The 18,345-nt window shown below is 40.4% G+C and overlaps 1 protein-coding gene across 1 annotated transcript in view; it reads left to right on the plus strand.

Annotated features, from left to right (window-relative positions):
* rnf24 (ring finger protein 24) overlaps nucleotides 1–17,386 on the plus strand; it is a 38,025-nt gene extending 20,639 nt beyond the window's left edge. The window contains exons 3-6 of the mRNA XM_049569439.1: nucleotides 2,765–2,807; nucleotides 3,639–3,680; nucleotides 10,184–10,263; nucleotides 12,273–17,386. Coding sequence (XP_049425396.1) covers nucleotides 2,765–2,807; nucleotides 3,639–3,680; nucleotides 10,184–10,263; nucleotides 12,273–12,414 — 307 coding nt within the window. The 3' untranslated portion in view covers nucleotides 12,415–17,386. The remainder of the gene's footprint in view (nucleotides 1–2,764; nucleotides 2,808–3,638; nucleotides 3,681–10,183; nucleotides 10,264–12,272) is intronic.
* The last annotated feature ends 959 nt before the right edge of the window (nucleotides 17,387–18,345 follow it).

Raw genomic sequence — 18,345 nt, forward strand, 5'->3', positions numbered from 1 at the left:
TTGTCAGGGGAGGAGGGTGGCTGGTTGATTGTTATTTTATTTATTTATTTTTTTTATTTTATTTCAGTCCCCCTATGTTAATCACTTAATGATGCTGTTTTTCTATGAATAAGTCAGTAAGTAATTTATTCCATTGAAATATCATTGATGTATTATAGAAAAGTGATTTATCTTTTTATAAATGACAAAAGGCACATCTGCCTCATTTTTGCTGTGGTATCATGATACTACTCAGAACCGAGATACTTTAACTGGTATCATACCGTGGGTCCCAATTTTGGTACCGTGACAACACTAGATGTCACAACCATTCCATTCGGAGTTGCACAGTGAAGCGGCTCTGGTGCCGCTTAAAAAAGTGTTCCCCCACTTCTAATTTTACAAATTAAGCACTGGTTATAGTACAGCAGGATCCTCCAACCATCGCTTATATTTATAATTTTTTCAGTCTTAAATTCCATTCAAGGTGGCATTAAAAAGTCTTAAATTTAACTTACTGAAACCTGCAGATACCCTGATAATTGCTTATCCTGTTATGGGTTGTGGGGGCTGGAGCCTATCCCAGCTGACATTGGGTGAGAGGCAGGGTACACCCTGGACAGATCACCAGACTATCACAGGGCTGACACGTAGAGACAGACAGCCATTCACACTTATTTTCACACATATGCGCAACTTAGAGTCACCAATTAATGCATGTGTTTAGACTGTGGGAGGAAGCCGGAGTACCCGAAGAAAACCCGCGCTGACACGGGGAGAACAGGTAACCCTGGATTCGAACCAGAAACCTTCTTGCTACAAGTGTGTGCAGTAAAACTAAATTCTTTATGGCCATAGGAACATTTTAAGCAGCTCCTAAGCACACCTCGTATAGGAACTTCTTTTTAAAATCATGTTAGGACTTCTTCAGTGCATGGAAGTACTTGAAAAAACTGCCAGTACTTTCTATTAAAATATTTGTGTTACAGAAACAGTAACACATCAATGATCCCTCAGTCAGCCCCCAGCAGTTAAGTGGAGGGCAGGGAGCTGAGCCAACCATCCTCCTTAATAAGAAGATGCTGCTGGGTCTGGAGTGAATATCTGTTGAGTACCTAACTTAAAAGTAACTTCACCTCAACACGGCAGCTGCGGCTGGCCTGACCACAGTGGTTTCACAGTGCTGCTGTGGTTTTGTGCTGCTCTGTCTCATTTTCGCTCCCTGTGCTCTCTTTTCAATCCACGATGTTATCTGTCGTGTTTTTTTCACTGTGTGAGGAAATTGACGTGCGTTGTGCGTAGACTGTGGCGTGAGAGCCTGTGAAAAGAGTCAATTGCTTGATTCAATGCGTGAGTCGGCAGCTGTACCATGTTAGGTGCACTGGTGCATGTAGAGCTGAAAATCACATGCATTACTCAAACTTTACGTGCGCTACCATGCATATGCTCATGGTATTTCAAGCCCTGATAAATGTAGATCTTTGCAACAGTAAGTTAGCAACATTTACTTGGTGCTCATGAATGTTCAGTGAGGTGACAAACCACAAAGTAGACCAAACCATTTTTACATTAGGCTGTCGCACATATTTTACATCGACCACAGGCAAATTATGGGCTAGAGGAAGGTCAATTTGGACACCTGTTTTCCATTTTTCAGCTGGTTATTCTCCTAGCCCACTTTGACACTCCACTTAAGGGTCATTGAGCAACACCCATCATTCATGCACGACCTCGTCACCCAATGACCAGTTGTCCCCTACCCTTGGGAGTCTCTGCACCTTTTCCTGCTGACCTCTTTCCAAATGTCAGTTTCTCTCCTAGACTGTGCTGCTTGTTTTACAGATCCCTCTCACTCTGCTGCGAGAGGTTAAGGTTACTTGTAATGGAGGTAAATCTTACAAACCTATGAATTTCTCCTATCTCTCTTGTTCTTGTTTTCTTCCCCTTTTTTTCTACATATTTGATTTTCATTCTTGGTACCTAGATCCTCTTGTTATCCAGTGCTCTTTATGTTCTCTCTTTTGTTTTGTGTATGCTCATTTAAAAGAGCACTGTTTATTAAGAGCTACACCAGGAGTTTGATAAAACTTTAAACACTGGTTGTGTCTGTGGGTACTCTCCTTCTAACCTGGAGTTTTGCAAGAGTGTCCTGACGACCTGCAGTATGTTTTTAATGCCTGATCCTCTGTATTTTGGATGATACTGTGAGTTGATATTTTACTTTATGTCCGGTACTTGTTTTGACACAGAACTAAGGCCTAAGGTATCTGCTAATATGTAACCTGGCCTACTATTGCATTACTAAGCAAAACAAATATTTAACAGAGTTCAGTAAGGTGCCGTTTTATTGCTCTGTTTTTGCTCCGCATGTAATTGGTTAATCTAATTAATATTTATTCAGTCAGAAGTGTCATGTGTTTCACCTGACATACCCCTGAGGCAGAGTCATCTCCTCTGTAACACTCATGGAGAACATGCACAGCCCAAGTATTTTTATCTCGAGATAGAAATCTGTGCTGAAAACTATGGTAACATGGTATGTATGCCAGATTATTATTATTATATTCTGTAGGGACTGAGACTTGCCTTTTAAGCTCAGTTGGTACCACATTGATATACTAGAACAGACTGGTGTCAGAAGGCAAGTATTTATAAGGAAATCACATCCAACTTTGTCCTTTTTCTCGCTTTTTCCAGGATGTATGAATGCTTTGTCTCTATTTAACATAGTCAGTTGAAGGTCACATACTAATCAAAAAGACGTTTTGTTTTTTCATCTCCCCAGGTTACGGCACCAGGCGCACAAAGAGCTATATGCATACAAACAAGCAAGTACTCCAGTGTCACACACAGAAATTTTAAATCACACACGACCCAATGCCAAGCAGAAATGAAGTGTTAGAGTATGTGTACTTGTTCTGAGAAAATCATGAAGATCCCCTCTAGTCCTTAAATGTCAGTTCAGCTGGTGCATAAATTCATTTGCCGACTCTTCTGGCAGCTGCAGGTATTTCGAGGGTTATGCCTCTCAATGGATCTAGCCCATTTCAAAAATATTTACCAGTTTTAGGCGAGCACAAGTGTACACCCAAAATCCCGAATTGCACGTAAGCTGGAGGGAAGCAAGTGGCTCAGCTGGAAAAATCAGGTTCACAGTTAGCAGGGACAGAGCATGCCAGCAAAGTATACCCTGCAAAGCCAGTAAGAAGGAGTGATGGAGGGCATTAACATGACTCATGTCCTTCAATTATGTAATACAAGTATGAAACAACACCCAACATGTCAGAGTTAAACATGCGCACACACAAGCACAGTGACCATTAACTGTAAATGTAATTTGTCCCTTTGGTACCTGCCAGCTTAAAACATAAATGTGTCAGATTCCCTGTGGGCTATATAAGTCTACCAAGCTCATATAGTACACACACAACAGACACCCACACAGACGCTCACACACATTTGTGCACATGCTTTTACTGTAGAACAGCAACTGTATCATAGTACATCTTATGTCTGTGCCCCTCTGTTGGTTCATCACACAGTCATTATTAAATGTTAAGTCTGTTATTGTGTTTTCAGAAGAACTGGTTTCTGTTTCTGTGACTGTGTTAGTCTCGACCAATGACTAATCTTTCCTTGTCTCTTATTACACCTCTCAGGTCATTCAGAAGGAAAAAGTCAAAGAGCTAAATTTGCATGAGGTAAGCACCCATCATCTTTGTTCATTTATTTGCGGTTTCCCATCGTATTTATTATCCTCTTCACCAGCTCGGCCTGTCTTGTGCATGGAGCATTCTGTAATCAAACATGACGAGCACACGCTGTACTGCTCTATCACTTAATTTGCACTAATCATGCTACTTATTTTGAAAAAACGCCTCAGACACAATGTCGTTCATGTACTCAGGTCATCTTTTCTGTACTTCCTCTTTGTCGTGCAGTAATGATGGTTGTGCCACGATGCACTGTGCTCGTCACTGATTTAAAATAAAGGGCTAAGGCCCGGGACTCTGAAGGTGCATTTCATGCTATCATTATGCACGTAAACATCCTCAGCTTCGAGATGGATCATAAAAGGTTCCAAATGGTGCAAACTCCTGTTATGTAATGTGCATCAGTAGCAGACATATGCCATTGTCTGAACATTTCAGGACACACTGTAATGTTTGGGCTCTCTGCACAGCTGTACTGTACACCTCCTGGGTTTATATGTGTTGTGGATTTTTGTCTAGTTTGGCAACAATGAAATGTCACACATTTTATTTATATCATTGCATCTGTCTTGACACACTGTCATGTGAAAACTAGCATCTTATGTTTAAGTCATGAATGTTTCTCCTACTGTTATTACATAATGCTGTATGTCAGCTCAGCTTGGTTGGAAAATTACAAGCAGCAGCACTGGCTTTGCTGTAGACAAATGGTGGTCCCCAGCCAGGAACACTATCCCTTTAACACTAGAGTGCAAATGAAACGTTAACAACAGCATCTTCATGTGCGCTTTGACACGTGGCTAAACACAGTTTCTTGTCAGCAGTGTTGGAATTTCCCACCATTCCATCAGGCCTCCGGGTTGTGTTGTTTATGTTGTTAGAAACTGAGAGAAAGCATCGGACGGTGTCATGTGAGTGAAGACTGTGACAGAATAGTCAAGCTGTATTTGTTTAAGGACAATAATACATACACACACAGACACTAGGCAGTGTGGATGACCTAGTTTTAAAGGCTCCCACGCCAAAGGATCACCCTGGAGACACGGATATAGACTGAGCTGCACAGATTCAATCTCAGCTTTTTGATGGAATATCTAGAATATGGGTGTTGATATGGGATCCATTTACTGGTCAAGTCATGTTCAAGTTTGTCTGATGTGTAACCTGATTAGTTTTCCTTTTTGTAGTATGACAGTGACCCCTCTTTCCATTTGTTGTGTGTTATGAATACTGTAATGTAAAGGACCCACATCTTTCAGTAAGGCATTAAGTTACACTGCTATATGCCACTGATCTTGTGAAGAAAATCATAATGCAACACCAGCTAAAGCCTTTTCAGCCTTTTACTTCATTTGTAGTCACACACACAGATGTACATACACCCACTATCTGTGTGTCATTAGTGCCTGTTTTACTAAGGCAGCAAATCATTTTGTAATTGACTGCTGGGACTTCTATAATAGAGAGAGAATGGAATAAGCAACACATTGCTAGCTTGTTTGCTGATGCACGGAGCAGGTTAGAAAGTCTTCTTTGGGAAACTTAGACAATCTGATGTTCGCTCACTCGCATTGCGGCCTGTTAGGAATAGGTGTAAGCCTGCTATTACACTTCACGTCAATCAATTACATGTAAAAATGTCAGTATCTGTTATGGTTTCGTTTGAATATCTTTTTGTGTAAAGGTTTGTGAAGCTCTTGCAGCAGAAATATTTTAACACAGTTCTAAAGAAAAATCAAATGAGATGGAGTGATAAAAAATGACACCTAAAACATTGGTCATGATGATACAATCAACACAGTCTCACAGGAATATGGAAAGTAGACACGCCCTCTTAACTTTGCATCACGTGGTGATGGACACAAAGTGTGTTGAAATTACTGGAAATCTGAAAAAATGCGAATGCAAAGTCTATTATAAAGAGTCACAGTTTGGTTTAGGAAAAGAAAAACAATTAAGTTTGGAGACCAAAAAAATACTTAGGTACCCTGCATAGTTACATAACGTACTTTGTTTAGTATGTCAAGTGTCTATGTGAAGTACTTTGCATTGTTGCATTCAGTCCATAAAATCACAATTATGTTGACTTTGGGTTTTAAACAGGACACTAATGGTAGTCTCCTGGTTGAAAGTCCATGTGTGTTTGACCCATTCACCACCCATCCCACCTGCTCTGTGTGGACTTTCTTACTATTTATATACAGTATAATAGCCCTCTTTACACAGAGATCTCGCTATAGGGCCGCTACAAAGTTCCTTCTTTATGCCTCCTTTGTATTTTTACACAGAATCAAACGACCACAGCATCGTTGCACCCCAGTGTGTGATTAAACACTGCATCGCAGCTTTGCGGAATCAAGGAGGCGTGACAGGCGTGACATGTAACATAACAGTTTCGGCCTTTAGTGTGACATATTACATAGCACTTTTCTAAACAACAATGGCATTGAAACAATCATTTACCACCCCTGTTGTGTGGTAAAGAGCTCCCCAATCTCATTGTTTTCTAATTTGCAGACATTTACGGCCACTGTTCTTCTTTGAGTTAGCTGCTAAATGCTAACAGCTACTTTTCAATTCTCTTGCAGTGGGTTGCACGTATAACGCATCAAAATGTCACACCCATGCCCCCTATATCCTTTCCCACATACTTTCCTGTTTGTACAGGCACAGTTTCAACACTGCTACTACCTCAAGTGGTAGATTAAAGGCGAGACCATTTGGTGATCGTACCTTATATAAAGCACGGCGAGGTGGCGCATTGGCATAGCATTCCCACCTTGAACAGGCATTGTAAAAGGGGCTAATTTGTGTGTCCACCATGACAAAACATCCTTGTTGACTTTGGTTCAGCATTGTTTTCATGTCGCCAGCACATAATTTTAACACATATCATGCCCACCACCATGTAATACCTTGTTAACAGTTCATGTCCACTTCAGGTATTTCTGAGACTAGGCTGGCATAATACACCACAGTGTATATGTGGTTAGAAAACCCAAGAGTCTGTAATTAACCACACTTATTATATATTCTCCTATTAGTGCAGTCATCATTTTAAGACACATTCACTAAGCACAGACTTGCATTTACCTGGTTGGACATAAGTTGTAAATAATAATAGATTTTATTTGCAAAGCACTTTTCAGGGTACACACCAAGGCTTAAGATGGTGCAGAGTGTTTTTCACTTTCCAGACAAATGCAAAACACTATTTACTTTGGCCTTGCCTATCCAGTACATACTGTGAGAAGATGATGGTATCAAAGAGTGTAATCTCCTACAGTGGCCTTGGCATGTTATTCTCTGATTAGCTACATATTTTCTTTGCATTAGCATTATATTCTGCTGTTTCTTTCTATCCATCTAGAGGTGATCATTTTATATTTATCTTAAAATAATCATATTTGGCTTTCTAAAGTTCAGCGTAACCATTGCTGTTTTCATTTTGATTACGTAGTTGTTTCGATGTTTACATTGCTTCAGGTATTAGATTAGATTGACGGCCGGTTCATATTTGTTCCGTGATATAGTTAGGAAACAACTGTCACCCATATCTCTGTTGTATAATTACGTTAGTGCCTACTTTAGATATTTATTTTCCGATTAAAGCCTTGTGAATAGTTTATTGCAAGGCTTTTATTGTGTGTTAGATGTCCAGTACACTGTTTAACCCTCCCAGTTTCTTTTCTCAGTTGATAGTTTGTCCATGTGTCAACATCACATAACAAATATGTGTTAATGTGTAGAGCATTGTGTGTGTTGCCACAGGGATTTGAATGTTCTTGTGGCGATTGCACATTAGTGACCATTATGTAAACTCATTGCAGATTCAGATTTATGCCGTTGCAGATTTCAATTAGCTTTACCTGACCTGCAGTGTGTGGAAGAATAATAATGGAAGAAAGTAGATGCAGATCTGCGGATGTGTTGCCAAAGATTAAAAAAAAAAAAAAAAAACAACAACAAAAAAACAAGGGCAACATGTCCTCGTCACAGGAGATCCAGAACCAGATGGCCTGTTGGTCCGAATACCCACTGAGGTTAACTAGTCCCTATTCTGGCCACAAATAACTTTTGAGGATTATTCTGAACCTCGGTTCTTCTCCTCTTTTCACAAACTTGTGTTGCTTGGCTCTCTTGGACCTAGCTTTTTTTTTTTTTAAATTGTACATTATTTCGCAACTTATTTCTGCTCAGCATTTCTTAATTAAATCATTTGTAGCACATATTTTTCCTCTGATCAAATCCATGATCCTCTGATGTTTTTCCACAAAATTAAGTCCGTGTGTTTTGCATGGGATTTGTAACCAAAGCTTACTGGGTTTATTCAGTTAATGGGGAGAAAGGGATTCTGTCAAAAGTTGGTGAAGGGTGCCAGATCCCGACTGTGAGTGTGACACCATAGACAAGGCAGTGAAAGGAACAAAAACATTGATCTATTCACGAATAAAGAGAGCAAAGCAGACATCTTAACAGAAGATTGTTCTGTGTCCAAAAATCATCGGGAGAGAAAGCTAAGAGCCCCCATGCTGTTCTTTTCATCCTTCCTTGTCCATCCACCCCCATAAAGCAGAGCTAAGAGAAAGAGAATCTGTGTGGCTAAAGGAGTAATAGTTGCAGGGTTAGACGACCAAAAAATAGTGCGCCAAATTAGAACCCTCTTTTATGGAAATGTCACCCAGTTGTTGGACCGAGTGGTGTGATGGGAATTCTGTCTGGACTTATATTATTTATGCAGATTTTTGCCCGTTTTCTCACACTTTAAAAATGCCCAGTTCTCTACGCACTGTGCGTCCTTGTCACTGCAATTCTAATGTTGGTCTAGGGACAGTGTAGTCAGCCATATGCTGCCGTCACTATGTGTAGTTACCTCAGTTTGTTCAATTTATGCCAGCCCTGGCCTTGGGTCAGCAGTTGAGATTGTACAAGTTGCCCAAATGAGTCTCCTTTGCAGGGTGTCTGGGCTTACCTGGAAGGACAGGGTGACAAACTCTAACATTGCTACTGCCAGCCGTGTCTTTCTGCATTGAGTTTGCCTCATTTAAAAGCCATGATAAAAGCATATGTTAGCAAGCAAAAGGAATGTACAGGGCTTTTAATGTGAAATGGAAAGAGGAAGTGTGGAGTTTTTTCATGTCTGTGACATATTCCACTGATATAGACATTAAAACTGTAGTGAAAGATGCAATGTTGCTGGTATGACATCAGTATGGCCATCAACATATCATTTTCACTGTCTATGTGCTAAGAACTGCACACGTCATGTGGAAAAAATAGGTGAGAATCCGAATCGCTGTTAGTTGCAGCTGAGCCGCACCTGGCTTTATGGCTGCTCTGACCCCGTAACTAGGGCGCCAGAATAAAAAGAAAGACACACAGGCATTGCTCAAGCCGGTGGTGTGGCGTTGGTGTTAATAGCGGAGGAGACACCAGGCAGGCTCAGAGCATGTCAGAGGGATTATATATTCCTTCTGGCCTGGGCACATCTTGGGATCCTCCAGGAAGGAAGGTGTGAATAACAAGAACTTCTTCTTAGCTGGCTGCCACTGAACTTATGAAACACAGGGGGGAAATGGATGGATGAGCGAGTGCGATTCATGTTCTGTGATCATATGCTTCATACTGTTCAAGGAGATTCTCACAAATGTATCTGGAAATTGAATGTGTTCACTCTGGATCATACTCAGGATGCACTGAAAAAGTTGTAACACTTGTAACACGTCAGTGCAGCAAGACAATGATAAACCAGGAGGTAGTTGATTAATAAATAAGACTCACAAATATTCTGCTACTGCTACTAAAAACAGAATTTCCAGAATTTGACAACTAGGCAACTTCAAAAAAATCTACCTTACATATTTTACTCTAGATTTATTGCAAATAACAATGTCACACATAACTGAAATACTAGCTAATGCTTGCTGTGAGATCATGACCTGTTGGTGCCATGCCTGTTGAACGGGCGCGTGCATTTGTGTGTGTGTGTGTGTGTGTGTGTGTGTGTGTGTGTGTGTGTGTGTGTGTGTGTGTGTGTGTGTGTGCACTCATAGCATCAGGTAGAATGCCATGAGCTCGATAGCCATCAAAAATGTTCACGATTTACGCTCAAATATAAGGTTTTAATATGCACCAATTGTCCTGTTCGCTGTGGTGTGGCTCCACTTTTATGCCTCTGGCTGTCTTTCAAATCTTTCAGTCTTTTTAACCGAACAAGTCCCCAATGTGAGTTTAGTCAGAGTTACGTGACAGAACACAGTTGGTCAGTTACTGCTATGTTGTTTGTGTCAATTTTTTGCAGATGTTGGCCACAGTTGTCTTTTTCCATGAGTGCTTGACCTTGGTTGTTTGGATAGACTGTTTTCAATCCACCAACACAGAGTTCAGATCAAGAGTGAAAGAACCAAACACCAGAGAACAACCAACAAAGTCAAAATTGTTGTATCGCCCCCGCTCAGAGAATATCTCTAAACTCTCCCTCTCCCTTTCAGATTTGTGCGGTGTGCTTGGAGGAGTTCAAACAAAAAGACGAGCTGGGGATTTGTCCGTGCAAACATGCCTTTCATAGAAAGTAAGTACGAGCTTTTGTTGACATTCACGGACACATGCACACACAGAGTCAAGGACAAGTGGATCAGCACAGATTTCCTTAACAAAATAGGACATTTTCATGCATCTTTACCTGCTCTTAGGCACATTAACCGTGACACAGTGAGCATATGTAACCCAAAAAAAAAAAAAAAAAAAACCATACCAAAACCCCAGAATTTTTAGACATCAGAGTGAAGTTATTGTTAAGTCACTGTGTGGATTGAGTGCATGTTGGTGATGACAGAAACGAGTTAATAAATATATGTTTTTGTACATGAAACTAAAGCCGAGTGTGTGTTGTATAAGTTCTGAACTACACAAGACATGATGGATTGCTTGAGCCAACTTTATCCCACACACCTCCCCCCCGTGCCCTGACCATTTCAACTGAGTTGTTTATATCAGCACGACACCTCCCTTGGCCTAGTTTTTTCCCCCAGTTGCAGCAAGAGTGGTCACCACTCACTGAATCCACTGTATAAACACCCCTTGTAGTGTGTGTGCGACTAATTCCATGCTGTTTCACGGACAAAACACATTCCAAGCTGACCATTAAAAAAACATTCAGTGGTGAAGAGCATACTATATTCTCATTATTGATTAATCTCCCTATTATTTTTTTTAATTACTGGATCAATCATTTACTCTACAGATATCAGAAAATGGTGGAAAAACACACATTAAAATCTCCCAGAGGCCACAGTGATCTTCAGATAGCCTTTTTTTGTGGGCAACAGTTCAAAACCACAAAGTTAATAATTACGTAAAACAGAATACAGCAGCAAATTAATGTTTTGCATTTTGGCTGGATACAGACAGCTTGTTTCAGCTCCACATCAAAGTCACTTCTAGGTCAAAGAAATGTTAGGCGCAACTGCAATATGGAGTACCACACTAGATAATTTAATATAAATGCGCTGTGCTTGCCTCTGTCTCAGTGATGAAGGTAGTATGTCACTGCTGGAAAAATGGTCTTTTCCCCAAACTGGGCTGTCTGTTCAGTAGAAAGACACAAATACTTTTTGAAATAGGTGCTACATGACCAGAGAAAATAGAGAAAAGGGACTGTGGCAACTTTTGCTCAAGAGGTAAAGAGCCTTCAACTACCAGAATGCACTGCGCCGCACCAGAACAATAAACACTCCTGCTGGTGGGTGATGTGATGTGAGCTTGGTTGTTTATTCTACATGACCCGCGGTAACGATCTTGATTTACAGGTAAATAATAAGCCAAAATACATTTCTGGGGAAAAAAAGGACGACAGCTTGACATGAAGAATGTCAGTCAGCTGAGGAGATGATTTGAATCTTTGACTTTCAGTGGGCAGCCATAGTAAACACCAGCATCAGTATTGGAGAGTTTGGATCTGATACACATTGATATGTCAGTTTTTAAACATAAAACAGCCACTTATGAAAGGTTCTCTTCAATACTGTTTTTAAAAAACTAGTGTCTCATAGAAATGCACCGTATGTGGGACGTTTTACATTTAAGATAGTTATCAGTGCCCCCTGGTGGTAACAGCTACACCGTTTCTTAATCATTGCAAACATATACATGCCGGGGTTTTTTTCTGGTTACTTACTCTTGCCACATGAGAGATGCTGCCTGGCTGGCACAGTGGAGGGAGACAGTTTTACACCTAAGAAAATGAAAAATGTACCAAGAACATCATATATATGGTATGCATTAGCAAATTAGCTAACACTAACTGGCAAGGTAGCTTTACGTGTGCATCACCGTTGAAACTGACCACATTCAGCACAAATGTTACTCTAGCAGACTGCCTGCACTACCTCAAGTGTGAATTTACCTATCATACATTATATTATTGCAAAATATGATGTTTCTCTCTCAATCCATTAGCCTGCTAAGCCTACTGCTGACCCATTAACAGGTGTAGTTTGTGTCCTAATTTTAAGGCCAAAGCAGTGACTTTGAATAACCTTTGTGACTCAAGTTAACCCAAGTTTACTTCCTGTCTTCCAGGTGCCTCATTAAGTGGTTGGAGGTGAGGAAGGTGTGCCCGCTGTGCAACATGCCCGTCTTGCAGCTCGCTCAGCAGGCCGGCAGCACGGATCCACCTATGCCAATACAGCAGCCTCTACCCGGCATTGAGAACCTGGTGTAGCAGACTTGGACCCTCTCCTATAGTACACTACAGACACACACAAACACGCATCCCATCACTCATACTCTCACCTGTACAGGTACACCTTCGGTATGAGTCTGTGGACACAGCGGAGAAACTGGAGTTCATGCGCAGATACTCACAAAAAGCGTGACTCTGCGGCCATCGTCACCTCTCGTATCCTTGCATCGGTTCACAGAAGGATCTCCTGATATCAGTTCTGACTGAAAATCAACTGCTTTCACGTTTTTCTTTTCACGGACTATGAAGAAGAGTTGATCTAGAAGTTTGCTTCTTGGCCAAGACGTGGTCGGATGATGACTTTTTCTCAACCAAAGCACTTTTCTGGGGACACCAGCTAAAGACCAGGAGGAAGAAACAACACAAAAGCCAAGAACTACAATACGCTAAAATATCAATTGTTTGAAAACAAAAAACAAAAAAAAAAAACTTAACAAGCACTTTACGAGAAGGCAAACCTTAATTGCTTGTGATGCTAGTAGCAAGGTTATGTTTTATATTTTATCATTAACTATTATTTCTGTGTACAGACTGTGTACAGGCTTTCATTTTAATTAGTAAACTTTGATTTTTAAACAAAAAAAAAAAATATCTCAAAGGGACAACAATACCTGTCGGTTGATAGATGTCAGGTAATTGTACACACACACACACACACACACACACACACACACACAAGAAATGAAGCTCAAAGCAACATTGAGACTTATGTCTGACTAAATGTGAAAGGTTTGAATGTGTTGAAACCCTGAATATTTCACACTAAGCCGACAGAATTTGTTCCCTCATCGCCTGTTTGTCATTCATTACAGTGTGACTGTTGTTATCATCCTTTTTACTCTGTCAAAACAGGAAGGTGATACAGTGAACAAAAAAAACATAACAAATTCTTCTTACAGGAATTTACTGGGAAACACCCTCCATATAGGAGTGCTGCCAGGCTATATGCTGTCACCCCAGGCATTACTCAGAAAAACAATTCAGGACTTCTCCAACTGAAAATCAGAGTTATAAAGTAACTACTGTGATTACCTAAACCAGTATTAGTGTTTAAAACATGGCGCTTTATCTATGAAACCGTTTTACAGAACAAACACGTAAGTAAGAAGCAATATTAAACAAAGATCTATAACATGTAACATAAATGTTCCATTTTTTTTTTTTAAATATTTGCTCTGCTGCTGCATCTTTTTTTTGTTGTTGTTGAAGAAGCTGAGCTGTGTGAATGTAAACGTGGCTTGCTTCAGATGAAGGCTGTGACACTTCACAAAGCAACAAATGTCAAACAGCCATGTTATCTCAAACTAGAATGACATATCCTGTTAGAAAGCAATCAACACTTAAAGGTCCAGTGTGTAGGATCAAGGGGGATGTAATGGCAAAAATGGAATATAATATGATAAGTATGTTTCCTTGAGTGTGTAATCACCTGACAATAAGAATTGTCATGCTTTTGTTTACTTAGAAGGAGCCGTTTATATCTACAGCAAGATCGCCATGTTGCACTGCCATGTTTCTACAGTAGACAAACGAAACACTGGCTCTACATAATGCCGTTCATGTTTTTACGTTTCTGCGTCGGCCACCGTCGTTCGCAGCTTCTCCGTGACGAGCGTCAGAAAAAAACAGATTTTTTTTTTTTTTCATGAAATTGCTTTAAGTATTTTTATCAGTTTAAACCGGTTCCATTTGTTTTTGAGAGGAAGAGACAATTTGGCTCATGATAACAACCTCCTAGTTGGTGCTGGGCTAGCGGCCTGTCTGTGACTAGCTGTGCAGCATCAGAGAAACACTGATTCATAATGTGAAACTGCTTTATTCAGTGTTTTTACCGGTTTTTAACGCCTGGTCGAATGTTTCGGAGAGTGAGAGACCTCTGCGGACCTCTCCTGAACAATGAACACTGAAGGAATTCTAACCGGGAGAAGTTTCAGCTGGTTGCAGTCAGCCACCCTCACCACTAGATGCCGCTAAATCCCACTAACTCTTACACACTGTTCCTTTAAATTTTGAAAGAGACCAGGATTACAAAGGCTTTTGCTGCCTTTGCTGTTCAGCTCCTACTCAAAATGTGCCACATACACAGTTGCAGTTGTTTTTGCTTCTATCCCAATAGACTATTTATTTTTTTTATTTATTATAATTTCTTGGTACAGCTGCATAGAGTGAATAAGTTGACTGACACCTGTATCAGAAGCACTGCCCTCAGCAGATCATCAGCATATCCTTTGGTCAAATTACACACTATTTTGTAAAACACACAGGGCTCGAGCTGCCCCCCAACACACACGCACGCACGCACGCACGCACACCGCCTGGGCTGCCAGAGAGTCAGTGGTCAGCAGGTTGTAATGAAGCAGCATTTTCATTCACACACACACACACACACACACACACACACACACACACACACGCATAAAGGGTAGTTCTGCTTTTTGGCTGCAGTATTCTGGTGCTTTCGCCTCTCTCCCTCTTTCTGTACGGTACAGAGTGCTTTTTGTTTTGTGCCACACATAGAGTAACTCTAAGCCCTGCCAGCTTTTGTGGTTATGTTTTTTTTTTGTCCTCATCCCTTGTGAGCTGCATTTGGTAAAAGGGTTGTGGGTAAATGTGCTGATCTAAAAGAGCGGCTGTGTGTCAGAGCGATGGACCTAAAACTGGTCGGAGATTGTCTCGTTACCTGTGATATGTATTGTCAAATGACAATCATACATCCTCATTAAAGACACAATCGCTGATCCAAATGTCAACAAAAGAGAAGTCCCTCTTAAAAAATAAAACACATTAGACAACATTTAGATCAAATATTACAATGTGTCCTGGTGCTATAAAAGATTTGTGTACATGTTGTTTAATGTTTACAGACATTACTGACGGAAAATTAACAATCCTGATGAAATCCAATTCCATCCAACTCAAAATAATTTTGAATATGCTAAAAATATAACAAAAGATATATTGATATTGATTGTGCCTTCAACAACTCAAAATTCCCAATCAGACATTATTCTCTGACATCAGACACTGTCACGGACAGAGCGGCACAGGTTCCCAATACCGAGATGGCTTTAAAAAGTGACAGCGGTTCACCTTCTGTGGAAGGAAACCATCGTTACTCTGCCCCTTTCATCTCTGCTCACACCCCGCAGTGACAACCTTTGTGGTCGGGTCAGAGCAGGCAGCAAGGTGAAAATGTCGACTGTCAGATGAGAGCAAAACAGGATTTCTCCTTCCTGTATGAAGCATATTAGTCAGTTGTTCCATGCCCGTATCAAGGTGCAACTCAAATTCAAAGAAACATGTTGTCCACATTAGCCTTACCTGAACAAAAACTGCCACAATTACAAAAACAATAAAAGACCAGGGCTGTTTATTTCGTTGATATCACAACCTCTTTACCCTCTTGTGATCAGTGACTCATTTACATTTCCTGTTAGTGAAGAGGTTGTGGCTTTATGTTGAAGAAATAAGCAACATGAGCTTCAGTATGTTCAGTGTGTGATGTACAGTATGTGGTACCTTTTGTGCTCCTTGGTTGTGAAGGCTGTTTCATTGAACTTGTATCTCACTGCAAAATTTTCCAATATGAGAGCCAACATTCTCCTTCATGCCATGACCCCCACAACTAAACATCACTGAGTAGTTCTGCCCCCTGAAAGACGCAGCGCGAATAACACAAGTCTTAAAGCTTCGTCCCTGCTAACAGTTATGTCTTGGAATGTAAAGGATCACGAGAGAGAGACGAGGACAGGAGGAGATTTAATGTGAAAGCATGCTATTTTGCATAGTCAAGTTGCCACTGATATCACCATTGTTAAATGTGTGTAGAGAGTAGTATCAGTAGTAGTGTATTTATACATGAGGTGCACAAAGAATGCTCCTTCATATAAACTGAATGGCAGCTGAATACGTCTGCCATTTGGCCATCGTAAGTGTTGTGGTTGATTGTAAACACTTTTAGCCTTTCACCTGAACTTCCCCCATTTCCTTCCTGTGTGCCGTCCTAATCCCGCCGAAAACAAAGTGCCAACCCAGAATGAGCTGTTATGGATCAAAGTCCCAGCCAATGAGACGGAGAGAGGAGACAGGCAAGAGTCTCAGTCAGTCAGGCCAGGACAGAATGGAAACTGAGCCAGCCATGAATATAGTAATAAATGGCTTCCAGCGACTGAAATTACCTTTGACGTCAGAGCTGCTTCCGAGTTAACTCCATCATAAATAGGCAAGACACAATCAGATGAAATACGACAGGCAGGAACACGGCTTTGCATCACAAAATATACTGATACTCAGAGTAGGAAGCGTCTGAATGACGGCATCAGAAAGCCTTTAATGTGATTGTCCTTTCAGGGCACGATGTTTGATGGTAGATGTATTTTGGGAGAAAATGACAAAACAATACCGTTTTATTTAAAAAAGAAAATAGATACATGTGGTCCCCACATTCTCTGTAGATGAAGGGTCTCCTTATATTTCCATGGTTGGTTATAGCGACCACACCATTTAAGGATTTTTAATCTCTATCACTGCCTCCCGAAAGTGAACTTTCCTCTTGTTTTTACGGTGTGTTATTTATTCCTCTGTAGCCCTCGTAGTGCCCCTCCAGCTCACAAATGACTTCCCTCCTCTTTGTCCAAACAAACCCTCCCACCTTTACCAGCTTCCCCCCTCCCCCTACTCCCCCTACTCCCCCTTTTTGTTAACACTGATTATGTTTGTGGACTCTCACAGACATTGTTTGTAAAACTAAGAATTCTGCAGCAGAATATTTTTGGAGACAATTGCTGTACAGTATTTGTAAGCTCTATTTTTGTATATTGCTATTTTGGAGAAAATAATATGCATTTTTTTTCTTTTCTTGTTTTTGCTAATTTCATGTTTATTCATTTAAAGAAAAAAATGTTGCATGTGACTGACTTGAACTGTAAATAAAATTTCCAAGTTTTGGAAAGATTTCAGTGTTTTTCTTTCCACACACAGTGAAAGTGTCTGTCATTAACCCTTTGAAACCTGAGCACATTGGCTTGATCTCTTTTAAAAACTTGGGAAGAAGACAATGAGCAACAAAAAAGAAATGACATTATTGGGAGAAATATTATACAAATTACCACGAAATTAGTAAAAAAAAAAAAAAAGTTAAAACAAGGAAATTACCTGGCAAGTGCCTAAAAAAATAATAATTCTGTAACATCATTTTAATCATTTCAGTATCATCATTTTTTTAATTTTTAATTTTTTAATTTAATTAATAAAAAAGTGATGTCACTTACAAACAAGACCGTGATCTGAAGTTATTCAGCTGTACATTTGATTCAAAATTGAATGCCGCATAATTTCGAAAGTCTGCCTACAGATGGTTTATAGAGCATTTTGTAAGTGCAGTGCAGACACCACCTATATAAGTCTTTTTATGTTTTGTCAACATGTAGGGTTTTAAATTCAAAAACTTGTGAACTTATCTACACTCATTGGCCACTTCATTAGGTACACCTGTTCAACTGCTCGTTAACACAAATAACTAATCAGTCAATTACGTGGCAGCAACTCAATGCATGTAGGCATGTAGATAAGATGACCTTTCTGAAGTTCAAACCAAGCATCAGAATGAGGAAGAAAGGTGATTTAAGTGACTTTGAATGTGGCATGGTTGTTGGTGCCAGACAAGCTGGTCTAACTATTTCAGAAACTGCTGATCTACTGGGATTTTCACGCACAATTATCTCTAGCGTTTACAGAGGTTGGTCCGAAACAGAAAATATCCAGTGAGTGGCAGTTCTATGGGCGAAACGTGAAGCAGATGGGCTGCAGCAGCAGAAGACCACACCAGGTGCCACTCCTGTCAGCTAACAACAGGAAACTGAGGCTACAGTTCACACAGGCTCACCAAAACTGGGCAATAGAAGATTGGAA

The sequence above is a fragment of the Epinephelus fuscoguttatus genome, linkage group LG3, assembly GCF_011397635.1.
Source record: "Epinephelus fuscoguttatus linkage group LG3, E.fuscoguttatus.final_Chr_v1".
Classification (NCBI taxonomy): domain Eukaryota; kingdom Metazoa; phylum Chordata; class Actinopteri; order Perciformes; family Serranidae; genus Epinephelus; species Epinephelus fuscoguttatus.